Source organism: Mauremys reevesii, linkage group 25 (genome assembly GCF_016161935.1).
Source record: "Mauremys reevesii isolate NIE-2019 linkage group 25, ASM1616193v1, whole genome shotgun sequence".
Lineage (NCBI taxonomy): Eukaryota > Metazoa > Chordata > Testudines > Geoemydidae > Mauremys > Mauremys reevesii.
The window spans coordinates 21,162,539-21,190,292 of record NC_052647.1 but is presented as its reverse complement, the minus strand read 5'-3'; the positions used below and the strand labels follow the sequence as shown (position 1 = coordinate 21,190,292).

At 46.0% G+C, this 27,754-nt stretch overlaps 1 protein-coding gene across 3 annotated transcripts in view; it reads left to right on the top strand.

Moving 5' to 3' along the window:
* CBX5 (chromobox 5) overlaps nt 1-21,974 on the top strand; it is a 50,036-nt gene extending 28,062 nt beyond the window's left edge. For all 3 annotated transcript variants that reach the window (XM_039514024.1, XM_039514023.1, XM_039514022.1), the window contains exons 2-5: nt 7,755-7,933; nt 9,327-9,513; nt 14,841-14,938; nt 21,688-21,974. In XM_039514024.1, the coding sequence (XP_039369958.1) occupies nt 7,797-7,933; nt 9,327-9,513; nt 14,841-14,938; nt 21,688-21,838 (573 nt within the window). In that variant the 5' untranslated portion in view covers nt 7,755-7,796 and the 3' untranslated portion in view covers nt 21,839-21,974. The remainder of the gene's footprint in view (nt 1-7,754; nt 7,934-9,326; nt 9,514-14,840; nt 14,939-21,687) is intronic.
* Nucleotides 21,975-27,754: the final 5,780 nt, after the last annotated feature.

Genomic DNA, 27,754 nt, shown 5'->3' with positions numbered 1-27,754 from the left:
CTTAAGAACACAGTTTTCAGTGTAGATACATAACTTTTTAAATAATATCCTTACATACATCTCAAAGTGATTATGATGACCATCAGGCTATGGGCTCTCAGTAGAGACCTTACATGCCCTCCTTTGGCTAACTATTATGTAGATATGAGACCCTGGGGATCCCTAAAAACCCCCACGGACTCCGTATACTCTCTGCCAGTTGGCACCAAGGGGTCCCTGGTCAGAATGTGTTTCTGTCTGGGTCCCACAGGAATTGGTTCTTGGCCCTACCCTATGTAACATTTCTGTTAATGACCTGGAAGAAAACATAAAATAGTCACTGATAAAAGTTTGCAGATGACACAAAAATAGGGGGAAGGTAAACAATGAAGAGGACAGGTCATTGATACAGAGCAATCTGGGTTGCTTGGTAAGCTGGGTGCAAGTAAACGATGTGCATTTTAATATGGCTAAATGTAAATCTTTGAACAAAGAACATAGGCCATACTTACACAATGGGGGAGTGTATACTGGGAAGCAGTGACACTGAAAAAGACTTAAGAACATAAGAACGGCCATACTGGGTCAGACCAAAGGTCCATCAAGCCCAGTATCCAGTCCTCTGACAGTGGCCAATGGCAGGTGCCCCAAAGGGAATGAACAGACAGGTTATCATCAAGTGATCCATGCCCTGTCACCCAATCCCAGCTTCTGGCAAACAGAGGCTAGGGACACCATTCCTGCCCATCCTGGCTAATAGCCATTGATGGACCTATCTTCCATGAATCTATCTAGCTTCCTTTTGAACCCCGTTATAGAATTGGCCTTCACAACACCCTCTAGCAAGGAGTTCCAGAGGTTGACAGTGTGTTGTGTGAAAAAATACTTTCTTGTGTTAGTTTTAAACCTGCTACCTATAAATTTAATTTGGTGGCCCCTTGTTCTTGTATTACGAGAAGGAATGGTGTCCCTAGCCTCTGTTTGCCAGAGGCTGGGATTGGGTGACAGGGCATGGATCACTTGCTTTTGGGGAGCATGGTGGATAAGAAGCTGAACACAAGCTCCCAGTCTGATGCCAGAAATGCCTAAATACGGTCCATGGATGTATAAACAGGGGAATCTTAAGTAGGGGTGGTTAGGTCATATTACCTCTGTATTTGGCTTTGGAGCGACCATTTCTGGAATATAGTATCCAGTTCTAGTGTCCACAATTCAAGAAGGATGTTGATAAAATTGAGGGGGATCAGAGAAGAGCCAAAAGAATGATTTAAAGGACTAGAAAACCTGCCTCAAGGAGCTCAGTCTACTTAGCTTAACAGTGAGACGGTTATGAGTGACTTGATTACAATCTGTAATTACCTACATGGCGAACAACTAATTAATAACGGGCTCTTCAGTCTAGCAGAAAAAGGTACAACACTATCTAATGACTGGAAGTTGAAGCTAGACAAATTCAGACTGGAATTGATGCATAACATTTTTAACAGCGAGAATAATTAACCATTGGAACAATTTACCAAGGGTTGTGGTGGATTCTCCATCATGACCTTTTTAAAATCCAGATTGGACGTTTTTCTAAATGATCTGCTCTGCAAACTATTTTGGGGAAAGTTCTATAGCTTGTGTTATACAGGAGGTCAGACCAGATGATCACAATATTCCCCTTTGGCCTTGGAATCTATGAATGATTATGACAAGTCCCAGTTCTCTAAACATGCAACTCTTTAATGATCATGGGTTAAGGAACATGTGGTATTTAATGCTTTTTCAAACTGCAGCTAGTTAGCAAAGATTCCTTTGTTATGTCCAAAATATACTGTGCGCTTTATATACCATAAGAAGACAGGTCTGTGCCCCAAGAGTTTACAGTCTACACAGATACGCATCCAGACAAGATCTGTGTTATTAGCTGTGATCCCTAGGGATTACCTTGACCAGCTAATTAGTTAAAACTACAGCTGCGTTTTCTTCACTAGAATTTTAACATGTTAACAGATTCTCCTTGAAAATCGTTTGAGGTTCTGCAATGACCTAGTCTTGAATGGTTTTCTTAACCAAATTCTACCTCAATTCAACTAGGAGCTATGAACTATGCTTGCTGAACATGATTTTGTCAAATCAAGATTTTGAAAGCCATTTCCAGCATGTACTGTGTGGAGAGAGACTAGATTTTTTTTTTCACTTCTAGAAGTGACAAGTGTAGGGTTTTTTGGAGGTTGAGTGATTTATCAGGATAATTTCCACTTCCATCCTGGAGATATTGGGATGCTCAAGGATTATTACGTGCTTTGAAATCCTTACAAGGACCATATCATGTTTTGTGTTTGTGCAGCATCTAGCACTTTGTGGGTGCTACCAGAAACAACTTAACCAAACTTGATAGACAGCAGTGGCATAGGAAATGCATATTTTGTTTTGGATACTCTTAACCTTTAGCTTTGTGTTACAAACACTTTTTTTTTTTTACTAGTTTATTTTGCAGTACACTTCTACCCCGATATAACGCTGTCCTCAGGAGCCAAAAAAATCTTACCGTGTTATAGGTGAAACTGCGTTATATCGAACTTGCTTTGATCCACTGGTGTGCACAGCCCCCCCCCCCCCCCCCGAGCACTGCTTTACTGCGTTATACCCAAATTCGTGTTATGTCGGGTCACGTTATATTGGGGTAGTGGTGTATTACAAAAGTATTGTAAATACTGTCCCTGTATTGCTTGTAATAAAAGATGCCATATAGGCTTCCATAAAACTTGTACAGGTTTCCAAATGTTTAATTTTGTCCATCTTCCTCCCTTCCAGGAAGATTAGAGATGTTTGCCTTTAGAAAAAGACTGTCAGTGGATTCTCTAGTAGCAGTACTTAAGACTCCAAAATTGAAAGGTGGTTGTGCTAGTTCACAAGATGTCCAGCTGTTGTAGACACATACAAGGGAAGGGGGGAGGGATAGCTCAGTGGTTTGGGCATTGGCCTGCTAAACCCAGGGTTGTGAGTTCAATCCTTGAGGGGGCCATTTAGGAATCTGGGGCAAAAATCTGTCTGGGGATTGGTCCTGCTTTGAGCAGGGGGTTGGACTAGATAACCTCCTGAGGTCCCTTCCAACCCTGATATTCTATGAAAATCCCACTAGTTGTCTGTCTGTCTCGCTGTCTGTGGATCTGAGTTGCATCTGGAGTTGACATTTGTGTCTTGAGCCCCCGTTCCTATTTTATAATGTTTATAAGAAACCGAGCCTGACATTGAAAAGAGCTCAGAGCTCCTGTTAAGACATGAAGATAAATGGCCAGATTTTCAAAAGAGCTCAGCACATTGGGTAGACACTGGGTGTGAAGCGGTTTTGAAATCTGGAGCAGTTGCACTTTAGCAGGGGGACCTTAGTGGGTGGTCTTATGCATGTGATTTCACAAAGTTATTAACTTAATACATTACCCACTCTTAGGTATGTACAGGATGCCCATTACCATGGTATCACAGCACAACCAACTACACTTTATGGCATTTTTTTTCCTCTTCCCCTTTGTTCTTTTAAAGTATGAGTAAAGATTTGTTTCCTCTTAATACTCTAGCATACGTTTCTATCATATAGTTTTGTAATATAATAGCAAAGCATATCTTAAATAGGTTTTGCCTGTAATAACAGATGCCAGATAGGCTTCCATAAAACTTCTACAGTGACTTGTTTTAAAATCAAACTGCATTGAGTCTGGTAATTTTGTGGTTCTTTACATTCTGGATTAAAATGAGATGTTGAAAACATGTAATCCCCAAACTTTCTGAGATTCTGAACTAGGGTTCACCAAATGAAATTAATAGGCAGCAGGTTTAAAAGAAACAAAAGGAAGTATTTCTTCATACAATGCACAGTCAACCTGTGGAACTCTTTGCCAGAGGATGTTGTGAAGGCCAAGACCATAACAGGGTTCAAAAAAGAACTAGATAAGTTCATGAAGGACAGGTCCATCAATGGGTATTAGCCAAGATGGGCAGGAATGGTGTCCCTAGCCTCTGTTTGCCAGAAGCTGGGAATGAGCAACAGGGGATGGATCACTTGATGATTCCCTGTTCTGTTCACTCCCTCTGGGGCACCTGGCACTGGCCACTGTCAGAGGACAGGATCCTGGGCTAGATGGACCTTTGGTCTGACTCAGTAGGGCCGTTCTTATGTTTTCAGGCAGGTAACACTAGAGACGGGATCTCTTTCAAGGAGTTAATATATGCACTCTCTTCTGAGCCTTATCTTGCAAGGAGCTGAGAGCGCCTTTAACTCTGTGATGCTTGATACTCTGCAGGATTGAGCTCTCAGACTGCAGCACATGCTAACGCTGAGGTGGGGGTAAGCAGCAGGCTGCTTACCAGCTAGCTAACATGGCCTCAGCCAAATGATAATATGACAAAACAACAGATGTTACACATGACTATAGGCTGCAGCAGAAAGGGTAGTTAAGGTGAGTGTAGGACCGTAACCACATATGGTCACCACCTGGACACTGAGGGCTGGTCTACAAACTTACATTGGTATAGCTACATTGCTCAGGGGTGTGAAAAAATCCACACTGCTGAGCAACCTAGTTATACCACCCTAACCCTCAGTGTAGACACCACTATGTTGACGAGAGGGCTTCTCTATTGACATAGCTACTGCCTATCGTAGAGGTGGATAACTACGTGGACAGGAGAAGCTCTCTCGTTGGTGTAGTAGTGTCTTCACTGAAGTACCTACAGTAGTGCAGGTGCACCGGTACAGAGCTGTAACCCTTAATTAAATCATCATGCTTTTGAATAACCCTGGGGGAGGGATTGTTTCTAGAGCAGTTTAGTTGCAGTTAAAGTAAAGCAAGTTAAAGAATAAGGCCTGGCCTAAACTAGAAAACTATGTCGCTCAGGGATGTTAAGCCAACCAAGTCCCTGTATAGACAGTGCTAGGTTGACACAAACATTCTTCCATTGACCTAGCTGCTGCCTCTCAGGGAGGTGAATTACCTACACTGAGTGGAGAGCTCCTCCCATTAGCATAAGTAGTGTCTACACTTGAAGCGTTTCAAGTGTAGACAAGCCCTAAGTCTTCTCTCCCCTCCCACCCCCCCACTTCTCTCCAGGAAAGGCCAGACTTTGACGTGTGAAAGTAGTTAGTCCGAGGCTCTGTCTTCGTGTTAGAACTTCCTTGTGTATAGAATTAGGCCTGGTCTACACTAGAAAATTAGTTTGGTTTAACTACATCGGCGAGGGGTGTGGAAAATCCACACCCCTGAGTGGCGTTGTTAAGACAACCTAAGTCCTTTTGTAGATATCACTAGGTTGACCGAAGAATTCTTACATCAACCTAGCAACCACGTCTCAGGAAGATGGATTACTTACACTGTAGCTGTGTCGCTGTAACATTTTTAAGTGTAGAAAAGCTCTTAGTGTTTTAAAACATGTACAGTGAGCTGTGTGAAGGGGCCATAACGCCATTAAAAATGCTTTTAAAGTGTTGTTCTACTTTGAAAACAGACTGTGTAGAAATGAGTCTTTTTATGTGTCTGGCACATGAGCTGATATGCTCAGTTTTACAAGTAAAAAGGCTCAGCAAACGCCTGATGAGGTCTGAGAAGAAAATGAGGTTCATTGTGGATCATGCATCACCATCAATAAAGATTCTGCATTTTAGTTAGCAGTTCTGTTGATGCAGCAACCAGGTTAGGATTCCTGTTCATGCTCCCAGGTTCACTGAAATAGTGCAATTAAATTGGGTCTGTTGGTGATTGGCTTGTTTCAGGCTCTGTCCATTTGCTTTTTCTGCCGTCAGGCAGCCTATTCTTCCACTCCTGGGCCAGAAGTACGGTCTACTAGTGCTTCATAGGACTAAATGCAGAACTGTTTAATGAACATTAGCTGTGTGGCCTAAACTGACACAAGCCAGGAAATTCCAAGTTAAGAACTGGGAGTCTGCTTTAACTTGGAATTTCCTGGTTTCTGTCTAAATCACACGCTGCCTGTTGAGGGGCATGGGTTGTTGAATTCCTCTTTTAAAGAAACAACAACTGAGGTTATAAAAATATGTATTTACCTCGGTGCTTGGAAAGGTTCCCAGTTTGGTAAGCCTGTGAACTAAGAAATACTGTTGAAAAGTCAACATTTTAAACTGGGACCCTTTTTCTAATTAGTTATGGCACGTGCAGCAATGACTGTTCTGTATATCTACAATGGCCGAGTTTTATATTACAGGGGATCTGTAATTTAAGAATAAAATAAAACTTAATACCCAATGCAGTTGGACCACACAAGGTTTATGCACTAATAATTTGTTAGACTTGTTAAACTGGAAGCAGAGTAAGTTATAGGAGCACAAATCTGCTATAATAACTTTTTTCACTCTTGTACCTCAAATGGTGTAATTGATTCCCCCGCCTTTATTAATTTTTGTCTCTGGGACCGAAACCTCATAGCCCCATGTTTCAGTCTGGAATGGTTTTAATTGCCAAGTTATAAATTCCTGGAAAAATGCCATTTTATATCTAACATTGACAAAACTTTAACTATTGTCCCAGCCTTTAATGGCTACAGCTCAGTAGTGTCACAGTAGTAAAGTGACAGTCAAGGTTGAAAGAGCACGTTTTTATTTCTCAATCACTTGAATTCTAGTTTGGGACTGAACTTTTCCTTGTTTCTGACCCACGTATGTTTTGGAAAGTGATGATATCTGTTCAGCTCTTTTAATAATACTTGCACAGCAGTTTTCATTTAAAGATCTCAAACACTGATTGATTTAACTTCACTACTCTCTTGGGAGATAGCTAAGTATTATCCCTGGTTTGCAGAGAGGAGAAACTGAGGCTCACAGTTTAAGGTCCTGTATGTGTTACCCCAGTCCAATTGTTTCCCTTACATGAGGATGCAACCTAATTAAATCGCATCTGGATCTTTCAATATAGGTTGACGTGGTCTAGTCTTTTAACATAGTCTGGATTTCAAACTCTGAGCCTCATTTTCTCTCCTCTGTAAAACAGGGATAATATTTGCCTTCCGAGGAGGATAAAGTGGTTATATCCATTCGTATCTGTAAAGGCGATGGTTGTAGCATTGGTTCAAGAACAGTCAAGCCCTCTCTACATGGAGGAAACTGTTTAAAAAAAAAAAATCCCACCATTGCGAACATTCAGCTCCACTGCTGCTGGAAGCCCTAATGTAGACAGACCACTGGCATTTAACACCATATGATAACGCTTTCTCATCCGTGCTGTGGCTTCCCACATTGCTAACCCTTGTGATGCTGGACTGGTGTTCAGAATTTCTATAAAAATGTCCCTCGCGTAGGTAGGGCCCCATTGTTGTAACTGGGTCCCCAGATGTGGTTGTATTTGTAGTTCTAGATGGGGCATTCCTGCTGGGCAAATCCACAGAATATATTTATTTACTGAACTCTGCATCCAGCCCAGGGTAGACAGGTCTTCCGCAGATTAAAATGGATCAGTTTAGCTATGATCAACAGCTCAACTGGAAATACCAACTCGCTTCAAGAATCTTGCAATTCTGGACAAAGTCACTTTGTCAAGTCCTTAAATGACAGGCCCATAGTCTTGTTCACGCTCATTCTTCCCCTTCTGTTTATAGTGGCCTTTTAAGCCCTGATCCTGCAGTGAGCTCTGCCTATGGACCTTTCTGCAGGATCAGCGCTTTAGTGACAAAGAGTTGGAGAAACCTTAGAGGGTCCCAAATGGGTGGGCGATACCTTGGCTGGGAGCAGTGCTGAAGCCTGCATCAGTGCCAACAATTAACAACATTTCACTTCCGATTTGCAGGAATTGGGTGGCCTTGGTGCATTAGGTGGAACTTCCTGCGCTATGGGAAAGAAAACCAAGAGGACAGCAGATAGTTCGTCCTCTGAAGATGAGGAGGAGTATGTTGTGGAGAAGGTGCTAGACAGGCGTGTTGTGAAGGGTCAAGTGGAGTATCTTCTCAAGTGGAAAGGATTCTCTGAGTAAGTCCAACTTTCCTTCTGACTTGGGCTATCTTCTTTAGCAGCGCTCCAGGCAGTGCTTCAAATTTGACCTTCGCTGCCCTCATTCAAGCTTTCCTAAACACCTTCATGGGTGGAGCTTGCCTTCTTCACTCCAGATAAGAGTGGCGTGCATCCATTTAAATGAGTGGGTCACGAGGAGAGGGCCTGGGATTGTAAGTGGGTTGTGAAACACTGGCAAAAGTTACTTTCCCTTTGGCGTCTGCGTTCCCTCTCTCACTTCATGGAGTTGGTAGTTCCACTTGAGTTGTTCACCAGCACTCTCGTCTATAGTCTTCCTCCTCACTTGAGCACCAGTGACTGACTCGTGGGTGAAGATGCACCTGAGCAGTTATTGTCTAGACTTATTGTGGAGATGCTATTAACTGCAGCTTGGGTAAATGGCTGTTTAGAAGAGGGATACTTCAAATGCCTTTAAAAAAAATCTCCCCCTTAACTTCCTCTTAATCTGCCCCAATAGGGAAACTTTTTGCAGGTTGTGTGTCCTCTGTGTTTGTCATGGCTTTTGGCCAGACCACTGGGGAATCTAGTAGTCAACCATGAAGCACAGCCATGACTGAAAATGTGCAAGGTTTATATCTTGGCATGGGATGTTTAAATGGATGCACACTGCTTTATACTGGGAGGGCAGGACATTTAACACAGATGATCAGAAAGGAAAGTCCTGGGGGGAGGGATTGGGAAGTATGTATTTGCAAAGAAAATCTGGTAGAACCTTGTTTAGTCAAACCTGGTTTATCCATATGTCTTCACTCAAGATAATATCTTCCATTACCACTGCAGGGAAGAGCTCTGCAGACTTCCAGGTGATTCTAGAATAATCAAATGCATTCTCTGTCTCCTGTTAGTCTGAGATTATGCTTCATTTTGAAACCCTCACCTTATGAGTCATTTAGCAACATGGCAGTCTGTGTTCATGAAGTGCAAGGGTGTCTAAAGCAGTGGTCTCCAAACTTTTTTGATCGTGCACTCCATCAGTAAAAAAATTTTGAGCATGCACCCCATGCTCCTGGCTGAACTGTCGAAGCAAAAAAAAAAAAAAAGAGCCGCTCGGACTCCTGGCCCAACTGCCGAAGGTGAGGGGGGCGAAGCGGCGCTGCTGTGGCGGCACTCCTCCTGCCGCGCACCCCGAAGGATCCTCTTGCGCACCCCCCACTTTGCAGACTACTGGTCTAAAGTATTGATACTGCAGGTGTCTGAGCTCCCAAAGGAAATGGGGAACCCAGCTTAAAACCTTTGCTAACAACTAACTTTCTTTGCCTTAGAGTAGGTTAATGTCTGTGATCTTTGGATGGCAGCATTAAAACTGGTCCGCCTCTGTTTTGATTGTTGTTGCCCATCTCTTCCATGGCAGGGAACACAACACTTGGGAACCCGAGAAGAATCTGGACTGCCCCGAGCTGATTTCTGAGTTTATGAAAAAATATAAAAAAATGAAGGAGGGTGAGAACAACAAATCAAGAGAGAAATCTGAAAGCACAAAGAGGAAATCCAGCCTCTCCAACAACGCCGAGGACATCAAAACCAAAAAGAAGAGGGAGGTGAGCTTGCAGGATTTCCTTCACCCCATTCTGCCACAAGCTTCTAGTCCTGTTCTGCACAGAATATATTGATCTGTGCTGGTGGAAACCATCTTCTACCTGCATCCTCCTTAAAATTACATGAGAGAATTTTAAAAACAAAATTGTTAAGAGGGTGTATTCTGTTAGACAAACTGGCATAGAGCAACACCTCAGTTTGGGTGTGCTTCAGTCTGCCAGCTTTGTACCGCTTTCACGAAAGCTGCACTAGAATAGGATGAACTAAATGCTGCCTCTGACTCCAAAAAATGGAATCACTAAAAATAATTAGGGTCTTAAATATAATAAAGATTAATAAACAAACAAGGAGTAAACGGCAGTAAGCTAGGACACAAGAAATAGTTTATTGTTTGAATGAAGAAAGAGACTTTAAATGCTGATTTAAGCTTGACATAAACTAAAGTGTTTTAAAGTAGAACTTGCCTTAAAACAATACGTGCCTAAAGCAAGAGGCTTTCCTGTATGTCCCAGTCTGCAGCAATTATTTGGGGCTCTAAAGAGGATACATCAGTAAAATGCCTGCTCTCGCTGCTCATAAACGTTTCTCAAGCATTCATTCACTGCCATATCTAGGAGCAGATTTTAGGGAAAAATTAATCTTGTTTTTTTTTTTTACATTTCTATCTGTTTGTTGTAGTGTCAATTTAAAATTTGTATTTATTTATTGTACTATGTGCAGTGACTATGGCCTAGTCTACACCGTGGGGGGGATTGATTTAAGTTACGCAACTTCAGCTACGTGAATAACATAGCTGAAGTCAACGTACTTTGATCTACTTACCACGGTGTCTTCACTGCGGTAAGTCAATGGCTAATGCTCTCCCATTGACTTCGCCTGCGCCTCTCGCCCTGGTGGAGTACCGTAGTCGACGGGAGAGCGCTCAGTGGTTGATTTATTGCGTCTAGACTAGACATGATAATTGACCCCTGCTGGATCGATCGCTGCCCGTCGATCCAGCGGGTAATGTAGACAAGCCCTAAGAGGCTACATTAACTATCTTGAACCCAAATAAATTTGAATATCTAGAAGGTCTGGCGTAGTTAGGATTCCCAGCAACTTCTGTGCAAAGTAGGACCCATCTCCTCTGCCTTCCCTTGCTTTCGTTATTGATTGCTGTCTCCCACTGGAATGCTGCCGGTCACTTCTGCTCTTCTCTTTGGAGAGTTGTTGAAGCATCTCCTGAAAGATGCATCTCTTTGAGCAGTTGGCAGCATTTAGTTCATCCTATTCTAGTGCAGCATTTAGTTCATCCTATTCTAGTGCAGCTTTCCTGAAAGTGGTACAAAGCTGGCAGACTGAAGCACACCCAAACTGAGGTGTTGCTCTATGCCAGTTTGTCTAACAGAATACACCCTCTTAACAATTTTGTTTTTAAAATTCTCTCATGTAATTTTAAGGAGGATGCAGGTAGAAGATGGTTTCCACCAGCACAGATCAATATATTGTCTCCTCCTGACACCCACAGCTGGGTGTTGTACAGATCTCCGCTGTGACAGCTCTGGCTCCTGAGCGTTTGGCCATGGACTCTGTCATCTGTACCAGCCAATAACTGCCATGACACGTCACTGAGGGAAATACATTTTCCAAGATGGGTCTAGCGAGTAAGGGGCTTCAAAGGTCAGAGGTGAAATCCTGGCCTCCTTGCAATCAATGGCAAAACTCCCATTGATTTCAATGTGGCCAGATACCACTCCAGAACTTTGTACCTTTAAAGTAGACCTGGGAAACCAGAGTAAGTTTTATGGAGGTCATGGGCTTAGGCTTGTTGAGGCAAAGTGCTATTCATAGATGTGAAGATTACGAAAGACTGACAGGCTTTTTTAATCTGTTAGCAAATATTTAATGAAACCCAGCCATTTAATTTTCAAACTCTGGAGGCCAGAACTATGGTATAGGCTGATGGACAGTAATGCCAGGGAAACGGGGGAAGGTCATGCAGCTATAGAGAGAGTATCATGTAGCCCTCCTTACCCAGACTGCAGAGGTGGTGGGGTGGACCTTTCATGGTCAAGAGAGGAAAGGAAATCAAGGAATACAACAGAGCTGCAGAAACATAGTGCTTTCTCTTAGAACAGGAGCTCTGTGTTTCAAAGTACTGCACAGACTTTTAACCACCATTAAAAGCCAATGGGGCATTGAAAGTAAATCCCCAGACATGGCTTTGAAATGTAGGAAATCCAGACAGGATGCTGGAGGTAATGATGCCTGTTGGTTAAATTACTGGCACTGCAAGCACCTTGATACTCAATTATGATGAGGGCAAGGGGGCCTTGTTGGCTGAAGTATAAAATAAAAATGTTGACTCCCTTTAAAAAAATAAAATAAGTTTCCCAGATGTGCAGAATTCACTGTCCAATGCACAAAGCGTGAGAGGATGGGTTATTAAAGCCCATCTTTGTGGAAGAGACTAATATATGGAATGTTCTATAAATGAGGAACCATTGAGCAACATTTTATGTCTCAGATTTTCCGTTCCTGAAGAAAATCTCCTGCAGATCTGTCTTCTCCTTGCCTTTTTTACAACCTTATTTGAAAAAATGCCCTGCCCTTTACAGCTGTGTCTGTACAAAGTTATGGCTAAGTCATTGGAGATTCAAACCCGCATTGCTGCTGTCTGCTGGTAATGAAATCATAAGGGGTAATAAGGTCATATATTTCATATCCAGAAGGTTACCCTTAGTGTGTAGGGATTACAGTTTTATAACCCATTATGTATCCTATTTAAAGTTTGGAACTAAAGCTTTCCACCAGTAAAATGAGCAGCTTGATTTCTGCAGCTTAGTTGAAGCATCTTGTCTTCTGATTCCAATGTTCTGGCTTGGCACAGTTTCCCATAGAGATGATGCAAATATTAGCACGTACTGGAATAGGTCTTAAAAACCCATGCCATGCTTGCACCAACCTGTACTTTTCATGGCAATTGTCATGTATCTGAAGCTGGAGTCTCCTCTGTTGTGTTATATCAGCCTTGATAGTCCATGATCGAACATTAAAAGGCTGGAGTCTTGCGTACACCTTCTGGGGGCAAAAAAGGAATAGCAGATAGTTCTTAATCATTGTTACAAGGGACATTGTTTTGAAATCTATATAATTTAAAAAAAGAATTGAAAGCACACCTCTACCTCGATATAACGCTGTCCTCGGGAGCCAAAAAATCTTACCGTGTTATAGGTGAAACTGCGTTATATCGAACTTGCTTTGATCCCCACCCCCCGCAACACTGCTTTACTGCATTATATCTGAATTCGTGTTATATCGGGTTGCGTTATATTGGAGTAGAGGTGTAGTTTGAGATAATGCACCTGTCCTCAAGTCCCCTGCCAATTTCTGTGGTTTATTCACACTTTCTAAAAAATGTTTTTCCTCTCCTTTCTTGTGTAAAAGACAAAAGAGGAAGCTGGGTAATTATAGGAGAAACTGATGATGCACAAAGTGTTATGAAATGCACAAGATATACTCTTGGGAAATTTTTTCCCCTCTAATCTTTCAGCGATGGTAATCTCGGTTATTGCATGTAATAATAATAGGGCCACTATTTCAAACAGAAATATGATTTGTTTTTTAAGCTGTGCCCCTTAGACCAGGGGTTCTCAAACTGGGGGTCGGGACCCCTTGGGGTTGTAAGGTTATTACATGGGGGGTCGTGAGCTGTCAGCCTCCAGGATATATAATGGGGGTAGATATATAAAAGTGTTTTTAATTTATAAGAGGGGGAGGGTTGCACTCAGAGGCTTGCTGTGTGAAAGGGGTCCCAGTACAAAAGTTTGAGAACCTCGGCCTTAGACCATGTGATCTCTTGTGTGGCACCTGCAGTAAAACATCCTTGAGGTACACATCTTTGTTTACCCCCAAAATGCTCCTCTTCTCTCCACATGTCGGCTAGATCTAGTAGCTGAGCTGTCATGGATAAGACTTTCCTGTTTTAACCAAATATACCACAGAATATTTAGGGTTAGATTTTTAGAAAGCGCTGAGCACCACTGAGTGGTATCAAACATACATTTTGAATGTGTTCAGCTCCTGTTTAGGCACCTAAATGAAGTGGAAAGGCTTTCAAAAGCATCCAGCCCCCATTGTTCTCAAAGGCAGTTGTTTGGGTGCTGATTAGCCCCAACACTGCAGTATTGAAGCTGAAGATAGTGATGAGTTCCAGCCACAAAGTTCTCATCCAGACCCAAACTCTTGTAAAGTTGTACAGTGTTAGGTCTGTACACAGACGCAGCAGGTAAACAAACCAGCCTGGCCTGCCAGGTTGTTTACCCTGGCAGGCCGTGTGCCAAAGGTTGCCGATCCCTGGTTTAGACCTATCTCTAATATAAAAACTAAACACCTGTTGTCTCCAAATTGCAGTGCAAATTGTGATGCAGTAGCTTAGATTTTTTTTTTTTGTATTTTATTCGTTTACTGATTCATGAAATTGGTGCATTCCCAATGGGTCTCCCGGTCACTAGTGAAGTAGCCAGTTTTTGCTTGGATCTGTATTCTCTCATTACCCTCGGAACGTGTTTTCATTTGGCAAATGTTTTTAGTGCGTCCAAAGCCAAGCTGGCTGCCTCTTTGTTTGCCTTTTGATCTGCATAACAGCATCTGTTGTACAGCATGGCAAGCAGCAAACATGCGTATCTGAGAATACCGTGTGCTGCTGCAATGAAATACAGAAACCTTGCCCCAGACATTATGGCCTGTGGTGACTGAAAGCTGTCAGGCTACCTAACAGCCATCAGATGGTATGTGCAAGGAGCTGCGTCACCCCCACCTCCCTCCCGCGCTCACAAGCCCCATCTCAAACTCTCAGTAAAAATGCACCAGTTGTCCCATTGTTGGCAGCCTCAGCCCAGAGACCTCATGGACAGACAAACTCTCCTCTTCCTTCGGAGTTGGTGGTAGGCTTGAGAAGCTAGCATCGCTGCAGCCAGAACCATACCTCTTCTGGGGAGAGCAGACTTTGATCTCTGCGGATGTCTGTTATCAGTCCAGAACTTCTCACCAGCTGTATATTTAAACTGACTTCACTAAAGCGGTGGCTTGTCTTTATGGATTTCCTTGTTTTCCCCTCTCTCCATGTTCATTATTATTGACTCTGTTGACTCATGAATTGTAGATTCCAAATAATGACTTGGAGAAGTTAACCCATCTGTTTATAACCCCACCATATTTCTACATGTCAGAGGGTTGGCGGTGCCCTTTTAAGCCTGCTTTGTTCTAAATTGTCAGGATGTAAAGAAACGGCCAAAGATAATATAAATCGTTATAATTTTTTTTTTTCAACCCATTCTCTCCTTGCCAGAGCAACGATATTGCCAGGGGCTTTGAAAGAGGATTAGAGCCAGAAAAGATCATCGGTGCCACAGACTCCTGTGGAGATTTAATGTTCTTAATGAAATGGTAAGTCGGGGGTGTCATCCCCCTCTCTCCCCCTCCCCTTTCAGATAAGTAGCTTGGATGGTTTTCTGGCCTGTGTTCTTCTAACACACCCAGGGAAGGAATGGTCCCAAGTGAGCCACTGTAGTAAACAGGACTAGGGCAGCTGGGCAGCTCCCCTTTCTTTTGTGTGGCTTCATTCTCTCCCATTCAGGCTTGCCCCTCCTGTCTTAGGTTTTACCTCTGCTGTGCCACTGACCTGGTGTTCACTGGTTCTGGGGCTCGCTGCCCTGTCCCAGAACACAACAGAGTTCAAGCTGCCTGCTGGGACCAGCAACTACGCAGTTTCCAGCTCTGCTCCCCCCACCCCCACCCCCAAGTGACAGCACAAGGGAAATCCTTTGAAAGAGATTCCCATTTGGCTCTGTTGGTTCCTTTGCTTTTCTCAGCTGGGTTGGCATCTTACTGGGCCCCCGCAGCAGGCAGCCAGTGGCCCCTCCCCCAAACCTCTGCAAAGACAAAGAGCTGGGAGCTTCATGCGCAGCAATCCTGCAGCTTTGCTAGGCAGGAGAAGGCTGCAGCTTTGTTTCGCTTGCCTGCTCCAGTTCCCAGCCCTGCCGTAAGTAGTTTCCTGGCTTGTGGCACCTGCCCTCGTTGTCCCAGAGTCCAGCACAGAGTGAGCCCTGGCTCTGCTTTGGCTTCCCTGAAACCCAGCAGAACAGAAACAGATTCCCTCAGTTCCCTCACATCAGCGGGCAGAGTCTTGTACTCCCCACAGTGACTCCGTGGCTATGCTCAGCTTTCATACCAAAAGCATGTTCCACAGGTCTCAGGGTCCTCTTCCATCACTGTGCACCAAATTTAAACATTGCAAGGACAAAGTGACGCGCACTGGGTGGTGTTCTTACAGCTGTTAATTGAGCCTATCTTCTGGTAAGCTCTTGTGCGTATAGAAATCCAACAGTTCTCTTTGTTCTGTACTTACCAATTAAAGGTGAAAAAGCGCCTTATGCATATATTACCAGGTGGGTAAAGATGTTGTATTAAAGGAATGTAACGATCAAAGCTTATTAAGAGTGAGCACACTTCTACATTGTAGGCTGAAAAGTCACGTGCTGTATGAAGAAATGTGTAAGGCAGCAACTTGGTCATCTTGTCAGGCTTTTGCCAGATGCTGCAAACGAGGAGTGAAGGCAACATCTGCAGAGGCCTCTGGTCCTGGGATATTGTCTTTACAAATGGAAAGCAAAAGTTTTGCCTCTAAAACATTCACTCTGAGCTCAGCCAGGGGATTTTCTTGCTGCCATTCCTGCATTGAGGGTTTGAGTCAGGATAATATCTGATGAGTTCTCTTTGACTGTTCAGGCTTGTCCTAATTCACCTTTACCCTTCTACATTTTGGGTTAAATCAGTAGAAGATAGTATCAGAGGGGTAGCCGTGTTAGTCTGGATCTGTAAAAAGCAACAAAGAGTCCTGTGGCACCTTAAAGACTAACAGATGTATTGGAGCATAAGCTTTCGTGGGTGAATGCCCACTTGGTCAGACGCTTGTAATGGACATTTCCAGAGGCAGGTATAAATATGCAGGCAAGAATCAGTCTGGAGATAACGAGGTTAGCTCAGTCAGGGAGGGTGAGGCCCTCTTCTAGCAGTTGAGGTGTGAACACCAAGGGAGGAGAAACTGCTTTTGTAGTTGGCTAGCCAGTCACAGTCTTCGTTTAATCCTGATCTCATGATGTCAGTAGAAGAGTTACACTGCTGTGTTCTGCAGATGAATTTAATTGAGGAAGTTAATAATTAAGTGGGCTTTCAGGTTTGGATGAGGTAGAGCCAGCCCCTGACATGGTGATTGACAGGTCTCATCCTGCCACCTCAGTTGCACAGCATAGATTACACCTGGTGTAGGAATGGTGATACTCAGGGAAGAAGTTGTGCATAAAAGTATCCTATATAAAGGGTCTATGTTTATGGAACAGAGGTGGAAACTGCAAGTGATCTCATGAGATGAAGATGGCAAAATGTTGGTAGATGAGAGAGGCAGATAGCGCCCTGGTGAGGGGTGGATACTAAACTAACGTTGTTCTTAACATGACCAAAGTGGACAACATTACACTGATTGGGGTGGGAGGTGATTGTGGGGAGCAGGAAATGAAGTTTCCTGTAATCCAGTACATGAATTGAGTTTATCTGGCAGTTTTACTTGATGGTGGGGCTGGGGCAGTGGTTGCTCACACTATTCAGTAGTTCTTCGAGTAGTGTCCCTACAGGTGCTTCACTGTAGGTGTGCTTGCGTCCCTGCGCTGCAGATTGGAGAACTTCAGTAGCAGTGTCCCTTAGGCCCGCACATGAACTGTCTCTCCTTGTGCTGCATGGGCTAACCCCCCTCAGTGCCTTTTCAACGCCCCGCCCCGGTTAGAGACAGAGTTATTCACAGTCCATCAAGACCATTACTTCTATTCGCATTTCTATAGTTAGTCAGTCTCCTTCTTAGTTGTCATTCTAGTTGTAGTTTTTTTTTCTTCTCTTTTCTTATTTTTCCCCTTTTAAAAATAAAATAAAAAAAACCCTTTAGTTTTTGCTATTTCCCCCCTCATTGGGGGACCCTTTCCCCAGTGGGGTGTGCCCGGCTCACCGGGAAGCGCCTGTCTTGCAAAGAGGCAGTCCCTATCGCAGACAAGCTTAATACACTCAAGAAACAAGTTACAAAATGTAATTTTTCACTCTAAATATTGCTTTAGTTGGGTTGTAGAGTTTCTGTAGCTTAGTGTTCCAGTTATTTCTCTTTACAGACTGGAGCCCTATCTCAGCCTGGACTCAGTCCCTGCCTTTCCCTTCAGGTGTTTTTAGCAATCTTCCTTCTTGGACAGGGAGGCAATGGAGAAGAGTCCTGATTGCCTTACTTCCCAGCCTTAAATAGAATTAACATAAGGCGGGAATCTTTTGTTTCCACTGGAAAAATACCAGCAGTGTCCAGTACCAGGTGACATTATCAGATGAACCTGCAATGTTGAAGCAACATCCCAGGAAGCTTCTCAGGAAGGTGGGGGATTAGTATCTTCAAAGATCTATTGTCCTTAAATGACTCATTCAGGCTGATTGCTTACTATCTGGTGGACCTTCCCCCACGTACACACACAGTTGTAATTGTTACATAGTCAATATTCCTAACTTCAGATACAGAAATGAGACATGTTGTGATAAAGTTCCTCCTCTACCTTCATGGGTCCTGCACTTATTGGCGGATTTGCTCGCCTCACAGATTCACCCTGTGGGTCGGGAAACAGCCCAGAAACCTTCCCCTCTGGTAGAAGCCACAGTCCAAGTCAATTCCTCCTGTGTTTAATCAGGAGTTGGGAGGTTTGGGGGGAACCCAGGCCCGCCCTCTACTCCGGGTTCCAGCCCAGGGCCCTGTGAACTGCAGCTGTCTAGAGTGCCTCCTGGTACAGTTGCACGACAGCTACAACTCCCCGGGCTACTTCCCCATGGCCTCCTCCTAACACTTTCCTTGTCCTCACCACTGGACCTTCCTCCTGATGTCTGATAACGCTTGTACTTCTCAGTCCTCCAGCAGTGTGCCTGCTCCCTCTCGGCTTCTTGCACACCTCGTGCTCCCAGTTCCTTGCACACACACTTCTCTCCCCTGGCTCCCTTTGGCCTGACTGGAGTGAGCCCTTTTATAGCATCAGAGGGGCCTTAATTAGAGTCAGGTGCTTAACAGCTGCACCTGACTCTTAGCAGGTTAATTGGAGCCAGGTGTTCTCATTAGCCTGGAGCAGCCCCTGCTCTGGTCACTCAGGGAACAGAAAACTGCTTATCCAGTGGCCAGTATATCTCCCTTCTACTACTCTGCTGTTCCCAACTGGCCTGGGTCTATCACAATGTATACAAATTGGATAAACATATTGAGTAGATAATAACCTTTTCAGTGATGCCTCACATGACCCATCTTACATAAAACATATCTTAATTATGCTGTGTTCATATCACATGGGTGTCAGGCCACGCTTTCGCAGAACATTATGCGATCACTGGGGACTCCTCTTCCAGTGCCACCTTCAGCTCCATAGTCCTGTCATCTGTAACTGACCTGACTCTGACGTTCCAGCCCTACAGAAAGGGGACTGCTTGGGAGTGACCTTCAGTGGAACACCCATAGGGATGCTACTTGAAGTAGTAGTAGTTACTCACCTGTGCAGTAATGATAGTTCTTTGAGATGTATCTCCCTGTGGCTGCTCTATAACCCACCCTCCCCTCTACTTCAGAGTTCTTGTCAATGACCATGGTAGAGAAGGAACTGAGGGGGGTTAGCCCGTGCATGCTGACTAGCCTCATGGCACAACACAAGGAGAAACAGCACACACGTGGGCCCAATAGACACTGCTACCAAAGTTCTCTGATCAGCAGTGCAGGGACGCAAGCACACCTCCAGTGGAGCACCCATAGGGACACACATCTCAAAGAATCATTGTTCTTGCACAAAGTGAGTAACTTCTTCTTTTACGTTTATGATGAACATAAAGTTTAACAGGAAATTTCTTGCCTTACGTATACGGGTATCATTGTGTTGGGCTGTTCCACCCCAGAGACGACTGTATGTGCTACATAAAAGCTAGAAATTTAACGGGTGCTGTATTGGTCCCCAAGCCAGAGCAGGACTGTGGAGAGATCCTAAGGAATGCTGTAACTCGCTAACACCAATGGTGGTTGGGGTGCTCCGTGTTTAGTCACATGCTAAAGTGGTTATGGGAATGGAGAGCATTCCATAGAATAGGGGTCGGCAACCTTTCAGAAGTGCTGTGCCGAGTCTTCATTTATTCACTCTGATTTAAGCTTTCGTGTGCCAGTAATAATTTTAACGTTTTTAGAAGGTCTCTTTCTATAAGTCTCTAATATATAACTAACTATTGTTGTATGTAAAGTAAATAAGGTTTTTAAAATGTTTAAGAAGCTTCATTTAAAATTAAATTAAAATGCAGAACCCGGACGGGTGGCCAGGACCCGGGCAGTGTGAGTGCTGCTGAAAATCAGCTCACGTGCCGCCTTTGGCACCTGTGCCATAGAAACAGAAGCTGCTTATGTGATGGAGTAGGGACTGTGTGGGGGATGGGAGAGCAGGGGATGACTTTAGGTGAGGGACAGGACCTGAGCCTGTAACCTGAGCCAGGCAGGGAGGAGGGGGAGTAAACACCTTTGCCCGGGAAGCTGGAAAAAGGAAGAGAGCCTGCTGGAGAGGGTTTGGTCAGTTTCGGTTTTGGGCTGGGTGGTGGAATTCAGGGAATCCCAAGCTGGGATCCAAGAACCCTGAACCCCCAGAAGGACCAGATTGAGGGGTCCTGGTTGTGCCTACAAGCTCTGCTGTAGCCTGCGTTCCTGTTGTTCAATAAACCCTCTGTTTTACTGGCTGGCTGAGAGTCACTGAGAGTCCCAGGAAGAGGGGTGCAGGGCCTGACTCCCCTATACTCCGTGACAGCTTAATAGTCTAGCATTGACATCTGACTAAAGTTGTTTCTATGAGCTACATTCACAGTGCTGTGTGCTTCAAGACACTGTCCAAAACTAATCTGCACACCGAGTGAGAAGGATAATCTAGTGGATGGAATTTAGGAGACCTGGGTTCAGTTACTGGTGCAGCCACAGACTCCCTTTGTGTCCTTGGGCAAGTCATTTAGCCTCCCTGCCCCACCGGTTCCCATCTGTGAAATAGGGATGATGCTTCCCTTCCTCACAAGGGAGCTGTGGAGATCACACCCATTAATGGCTGAGAAGTGCTCAGGGATTGTGGTGAGAAGGGCCATATATAGACATAAAGCAAGGGTGGCTAACCTGAGCCTGAGAAGGAGCCAGAATTTACCAATGTACATTGCCAAAGAGCCACAGTGATATGCCAGCAGCCCCATATCATTTCCCCCCCTGCCCCACCGTTCCCAGCGCCTCCCAGCCACCGGCAGCCGATCAGCACCTCCCCATGCCTCTGGGATGGATGGGGGAGGAGCAAGGGTGCAGCAGGCTCAGGGGAGGGGGCAGAAAGGGGTGGGAGCCTTGGGGTAAGGGGTGGAGTGGGGGCAAGGCCTGGGGTTGAGCAGTGGAAAGTTGGCACCTGTAGCTCCAGCCCTGGAGCAGCTCCTATGCAAGGAGCCACATTTTAACTTCTGAAGAGCCGCATGCGACTCCGGAGACACGGATTGGCCACCCCTGACAGAGAGACAGACACCCATCCTGTGAAGGAGGGAGGTATCTGTGCATGCATGTGCGCACTGTTGCTCACAGCAGAGTTTTGTAGTCCTGTTACAGTGGCACCTCAGAGTTACGAACACCAGAGTTACAAACTGACCAGTCAACCACACATCTCCTTTGGAACCGGAAGTACACAGTCAGGCAACAGCAGAGATGGAAAATAAAAGCTAACACAGCACTGTACTGTGTTTGCTTTTAACATAAACTACCAAAAATATAATGGGAAAGTTTTTTAAAAAAAAAAGTTTGACAAGGTAAGGAAACCGCTTGTGCTTGTTTCATTTAAATCAAGATGGTTAAAAGCAGCATTTTTCTTCTGCGTAATAAAGTTTCAAAACTGTATTAAGTCAATGTTCAGTTATCAACTTTTGAAAGAACAACCGTAATGTTTTGTTGAGAATTATGAACATTTCAGAGTTACGAACTACCCCCATTCCCGAGGTGTTTGTAACGCTGAGGTTCTAATGTAATGTTGAAAGCTGGCCAGTGGGAGCCCAGAGCTAACAAGGACAGTAATACTCTCTCTTTGAATCTTCAGGAAAGACACCGATGAAGCCGACCTGGTCCTAGCAAAGGAAGCCAATGTGAAATGCCCGCAAATTGTGATAGCGTTTTACGAGGAGAGACTGACCTGGCACGCGTATCCAGAGGACACGGAAAACAAAGAGAGAGAAGCAGCGAAAAGCTAAAGGGCCATCCTGGGCCATCCTTAGCTGTACATACACATCCCCCCAACCCGACCACATCCATTGAAATGTGCTTATTACTGTGCTCCCAGGAGAAACCTTGTTATTGGTTCAGTCATAACATAAATGGTTTGCTTCATGTTCAGCTTCATCTCTAGTGAAACCCATGAGATTTATGTGCTGTGTGTCCTCCTCTCTCCTCCCCCCTGCCCTCCAGAAAACGGTTTTGACTTGTCACATCCTCTTAGAGCCTCCAGGGGGTTTATAGAGTTGTTGGTTCCCTTTGGTTCGGTCCCCTTTTGCCGCTTTAAATGCCGAGAGTGGCAGCGATGCCCTTTCTAAACAGAACTAAGTGGAGTTACCCTGTCCAGGTACACAAATGGCTGTTGGCTGGGAAAGCGATAGGAGCTGTCTGCATTTGGGAAATCCATCCCGTCCCTCCTGCTAGTGCTACACAGGGCAACATCCTGAGATGGTCACTGTGGCCTTGGTATGCTGGGCCTGTGTGTTGTTACATAACTGGCAAAGTCTTGTTGGGACTATGCATCTGGACTCCGTCCCAGAGGACACCAGTTGTCCTGAGTTGTGATGCCTTCCAGCCTGTCTCGTGCCTAGGATGGATTCCAGGCGAGCTGTGTTCTCTTTGCAAGCCCAGCCTGCATTAGTATTGGTTCCCAGACGCAGAGCGAGCCCCCTTCCTCTAGGAGGAGTCTAATGTGTGGGAGGTGGGGAAAGTAGAGCCTTCTAAACTTGTAATGCGATTGTTTATCCCCTGTCGGGCGCAGGTAGAAGCCTGCCACTGCTTCTGTATGATCTTATGCAGTATGTATGTATACATTCGTTTCTCATTTGGGCTGTGTATTTCCACAGGAGTGAGCGTGTCAGGTGGCCTGGCTTTGTGTCAAGGCGCCTGATCCATGTCTGTCATTGGCTGTTGCTTGAAAAGGCCACAAGCATTGTGTTACCAAAGTGGCTTTCCGCTTGAGGGCCTCTCCTCCCCTCCCCCATGAGCTCTGTCTTGGAAATGTGGACAGCTGATCTGGTCTGGTGTGCACAGCACTTCTCCCTGGAACATATGCCCCAGGCAGTAGGACCTGCCAGTGGAGCAGAGAGGGCATTGCTGTTTCCAGAGGGTGAGTGCTCGTTTTGCAAGGCCTGGGTATCTGGGACAGTCGCTCTGCTGCCCAAGAGAGCTGGCAGCACAGTAAGATGGTGCAGAACTGAGCCGCTACAGCATTAGGCACTGCTTTCAGGGGCTCCTTTTCCTTTCCCTCCCTGAGTATGGTGAGGCCGGAGTTGAGAACTGACCCAGGGCTGGTTGCAAGATCTGCTCCTTAGCATCTCGGCACAGCCCCCTTTTGCTTTCCAGCATCATGTACACTCTTCATGCTGATCCTATGTACTGTGTAGTTTAGCTGGACTTGGGCTCTCCTTGCCCGCAGGAACTGACGGATGTCTTAGGCTCCCCACCTCCTAATGGTGCAAACAGAGTCCTCCTTGGTGACTAGAAGTAATACAATTATGGTATTGCGATATCGACACTGGTTTCTAGTTGACACGTTCCCCGTGCAAAGCTCCTGCAAGAATGAGCGCTAGTTGGTTTTGTGGCCTTCATTGTGGCTTGGAAAGGCTTATTGCATAAAGTGGAGACCTGCAAGTGGATGAATTGGAAAGGGGTTGTGGGTTTATTCTCTGGAATGAAAATATCATTGTTGCATCCTGACTTTCCTCACTCCAAAGGCCTGGTCCTGTTCTTATCTCCCCTCATTCCCATCCCTTTGCTACCCTGATTCTCTCCCTTTATAGTGAGCTTGGAAATCTTGAATGGCATTGGGGGATATCTGCAGACTGGTTGCAGAGGGAGTTTTATCAGTGGTGACTTCCTTCCTGGCCTTGGACTCTGGTTAGTTTTGTGCCATGGGCACAGAGAGTTTTGCTTGTTCTGATTTTCTAGAGCACGTGACCGAGTTTGTTCTCTGCCTCCTTGTTGGTCTGTCTGTCTCGCTTCACAAGCTCATTCAGTATAATGTTCGCACTGTTGGATGAATTCTGCATGCAAGCAGTTCAGATGCTGTGGGGGAAATCCAGGCACCCTAGAAATCAATGGCAGAGCTCTCATTGACTTCCGTGGGACCAGGATTTCACTCTGTCTCTCTAACATGACTTCTAGTTGAGCGCATATCACTAAGTGGTATTCCCGCTTCACTGACACACCTGCCATCGTCTCCTGTGCCTGTTGGAGGTGTGTGCTGGCAAAGGGTTAGCATGGCCATTGCTTTGAAAGTTCCCATTGGCAGGGTCAGTATTTCTAGTTGCATCATCCTGGCTGGTGTTGAGAGTGATTTGAAATAAAAAAATCTGCCTTCTGAGCCACACTGCCAAGCAGGCCAGCAAAGCTGCAGCTGCCAGCACACCGAGTAGAAATGCTGATGTGCCTAATGCTGCACACTTCTTATATGTGCTGGGAAGTGCTCCTGGCCCTGGGACCCTTCCAAGGCTTCTGCTTAGCAGCTTTCCTGGCATCTCGGTAGCTGACTTTGCTCATTATTAAGCGTCTGTGGTCTTACCGCCTCTTGTTCCTATAACTGTGGGGCTTGCACAGGTACCTCTGGCACCAGCACAATCCACAGAGATTCAGGGTATGGCTACACTTGCAGCTGTACAGCGCTGGGAGTTAAAGCTGTCTTCGTACAGCTGGCCACACTGACAGCTACCAGTGCACCGTGGTGGCCACATTTGCAGCATTTGCAGCGGTGTTGGGAGTGGTGCATTGTGGGCAGCTATCCCAGCATTCAAGTGGCTGCAACGTGCTTTTCAAAAGAGCGGGGTGGGGTGGAGTGTGACAGGGAGCGTGAGGGAGACAGAGAGAGTGGATTTTTGGAGCTGACACTGTGTCAGCTCCCTGCCTTGCAAGTTCCGACCCCTTCCCCCACCCCTCTCTCATTCACTAAATGCAAATAGCCTTCTTTGTTTTTTTCCTCACAGACCAGATAAGCAGCTGCTCCGAAACGGACACCCCCCCCACCCGTGAGGGATGGGGAGCCCGAATCGGCAGACCATCACTGGCTGCCCGGACTGCGAACACACTTGCGCGGCCCGGGGAGAGGTGCCCCAGCCTAGCCCCCCAGGACCTGCCGCAGATAGGTAATAGGTAATAACTGGAGATATACCAATCTCCTAGAACTGGAAGGGACCTCGAAAGGTCATCGAGTCCAGCCCCCTGCCTTCACTAGCAGGACCAATTTTTGCCCCAGATCCCTAAGTGGCCTCCTCAAGGATTGAACTCTCAACCTTGGGTTTAGCAGGCCAGTGCTCAAACCACTGAGCTATCCCTCCCCTAGCCCCAACCCAGCCCCCCCGGACCTGCTGCGGACAGGGAAGAGGTGCCTATCCCATGGCCACAGCACCGGAGCTGCTGTGGTGGGGAAAGGCGCCTCTCCAGCCCAGGTGCTGCTGCAGGGAGAGAGAGCTGGGGGGAGTTCTCTCTCCCTTCATAGCCCCGAGGCAGCCTGCACCCCAAACCGCTCATCCTCAGCCCCCTCCTGCACCCCAAACCCCTTGTTTCTGGCCCCACCCCAGAGGCCACCCCCCCAGCCAAAGACCTCACACTCAGCCCCAGCCCTGAGCTCCATCGCACACTCCGAACCTCTTGGTCCCACATGAATGTTGTTATATGCACCAATATGGTGCAACATCACCTCCATATTGGTGCACATAACAAAATTAATTCCGTACATGTGTAGGAAAAATGAGAGGGAACACTGGTTGTGACCAGAGCTGGTTGCAAATACTCCCTGTGAGCCTGTTGGACTCTCATTTTAGCTGTGCTGCGTGTTCTACTGGAAGCAAACGGCTCTGGATAAAAAGCCTGATATGAATCAGATTAGAGCCACATGGCTCAGCAGGCTTGGTACATCGGGGCTCTGTTTCAGCAGTCAGTCTTGAGGGTAGCTCTTACATCTTCTCCCTTCCAGCCTGAATTATGCTCCTATGGGAGATGCAAAATGGTTCTTAAGTTGCTTCAGCATTCCAAGTGTCTTCTAGACAGTAATAGATTGTGTTGGTTGCAGCCTCAGGCAGTGTAGTATGTGGTGTCATCTCCTGCCAGGGCTGCCCTGGACCAGCCTGCAAGCTCATGCGCCAGACAGCCCTGCCTGTCGAGTCTGCCCCAGATACCTCCCCAGTCGCTCCCTTTTAACTGCTCTTGAATGCTCGGTCTTGCTGCTTTTCCTGTTGCAGAGAGGAAGCTTCTCTGCTGGTGGCCAGCCACCTTCCCTTCTGGCTAGGTTTTCTTTTGCTGATTTCCAGTATCGGTATTGCTTGAAAAGTAGATGCAGCAGCTGGCATGGGAGTAAGAGGGTGGGTAAAGAAGTGATGTCAGAAACCCCTTAGCAAACTGAATAGGTCCGGGGGGAGGTTTACAGTGTTTGTGGCTGAAACCAAATACTTAATGCTAGAGTGAAAAGCTCTCCAGGCATTGCTTATTTTGCATCCCAGTCTACATGTCTAGTTGTGAGCAGTACTCTGGTCCTAATCCTCTTCTCACAGGGCGTTCGGGGCAGAAGGTTACGTGCCAAAGTCAGTTCCTGGAATGGCAGGTAGCATCTGAAAGAGGAGACGTTTCCTTCTGGCATCTACTGGGAACCAAAACCCAACCCTTTTCCTTGGCCCCATTTATTGCAAATTGTGTCCCTCACTCAAGAAAACAGCTCAGGGTCTGTGAGCAAGCTGCCCGGAACAGTGCGCTTTCAGACTAACCGCATTAAACTAGCGCAAACGGCTGTGTGGATGCACTTATTAGCGTGTTAGGAATTGGCTAAAGCCAACCTGAGATAATTGTCCACATAAGTGTTCACACTGGTTCTGCAAAATCAGCTCATGTAGACGAGCTCCAAGTCCCTTTCTCTAAGGAATTAGGGGTGAGGAGAGAGACTGGGTTGGGGGTGTTGAGCCCTCAGCCCCCTGTCATGTCCCCCACACGTCTATTACTCTGTCCTTTCTTTGCTGTGTAAACCCTGTTCTCTCTACCCTTTTTAATGATTGCAGCTGCTAATGGGGCTGCTTCTGACCAGATCTGTGTAGGCAGCCGCCTGCTGGCAGAAAGCACCGGGGCATCAGACAAAAGGATACCTGCAGTGACTGCTTAGCCATCTGTGGCATAACCAAATATTTACCATCCACAGATGCGTTTTTAAAGTACAAAGTACTGCTGTTTTCCTCTCTCCACAATCCTGCATATTGCTCAGTGGGAGCTGCTCTTCTGCTAACTCATCATCTGTGGGGAGAGAAGTTGAAAGGCTAAGACAAGGCTGTAGGAAGCCCCGAGAATGCAGTACGTACTGCATGTCTCCCAGTGTCACATGTGGTCCGATTCCTCCCTGTGTGTGCTACATTTGGGGTGGGGAGGATGGACACCAGGATTGGGATCCTCTTGTTGCACCGTAGTTGTCACGTTGAAGGCTGATGCTAGCTAGGAAGGTCAAAGCGATTGCCCAGCCAGCTGCCATTTCAGCGCTCGGTTTGTAGTGTGTGTGGCGGGGAGGGGGGGAGACCAGGGTCATTTGCAAACACAAAGCGGGGTCAGCTCCGACTGGGACGGGGCTGGCATGTAGCAGGCAGAAGGGGAACTGAAAAGCATTTAATCCTGGCTCATAAATCCCCCTTTCCCCCACTCAGACAAACCTGACCAAAGGCAAAGGAGCGAGAACCCACTCAAAGGAATGGCTGGGGGTGGGGACACCCCCAGTAAGGAAGCTGCACTGCAGAGGGAAGTCACTCTTCCGTATCTGCCAAGGCCCAGGTTGAGGCTCCTGGTTGCCTGACGTGCGGTTGTCACTGAACAAGACCCACTTTCAAACACTGGTCGGGAGGGGCTGCAGAAAACCTGGTTTTCAGTGAAGCTGGGGGACAGGCCACAGC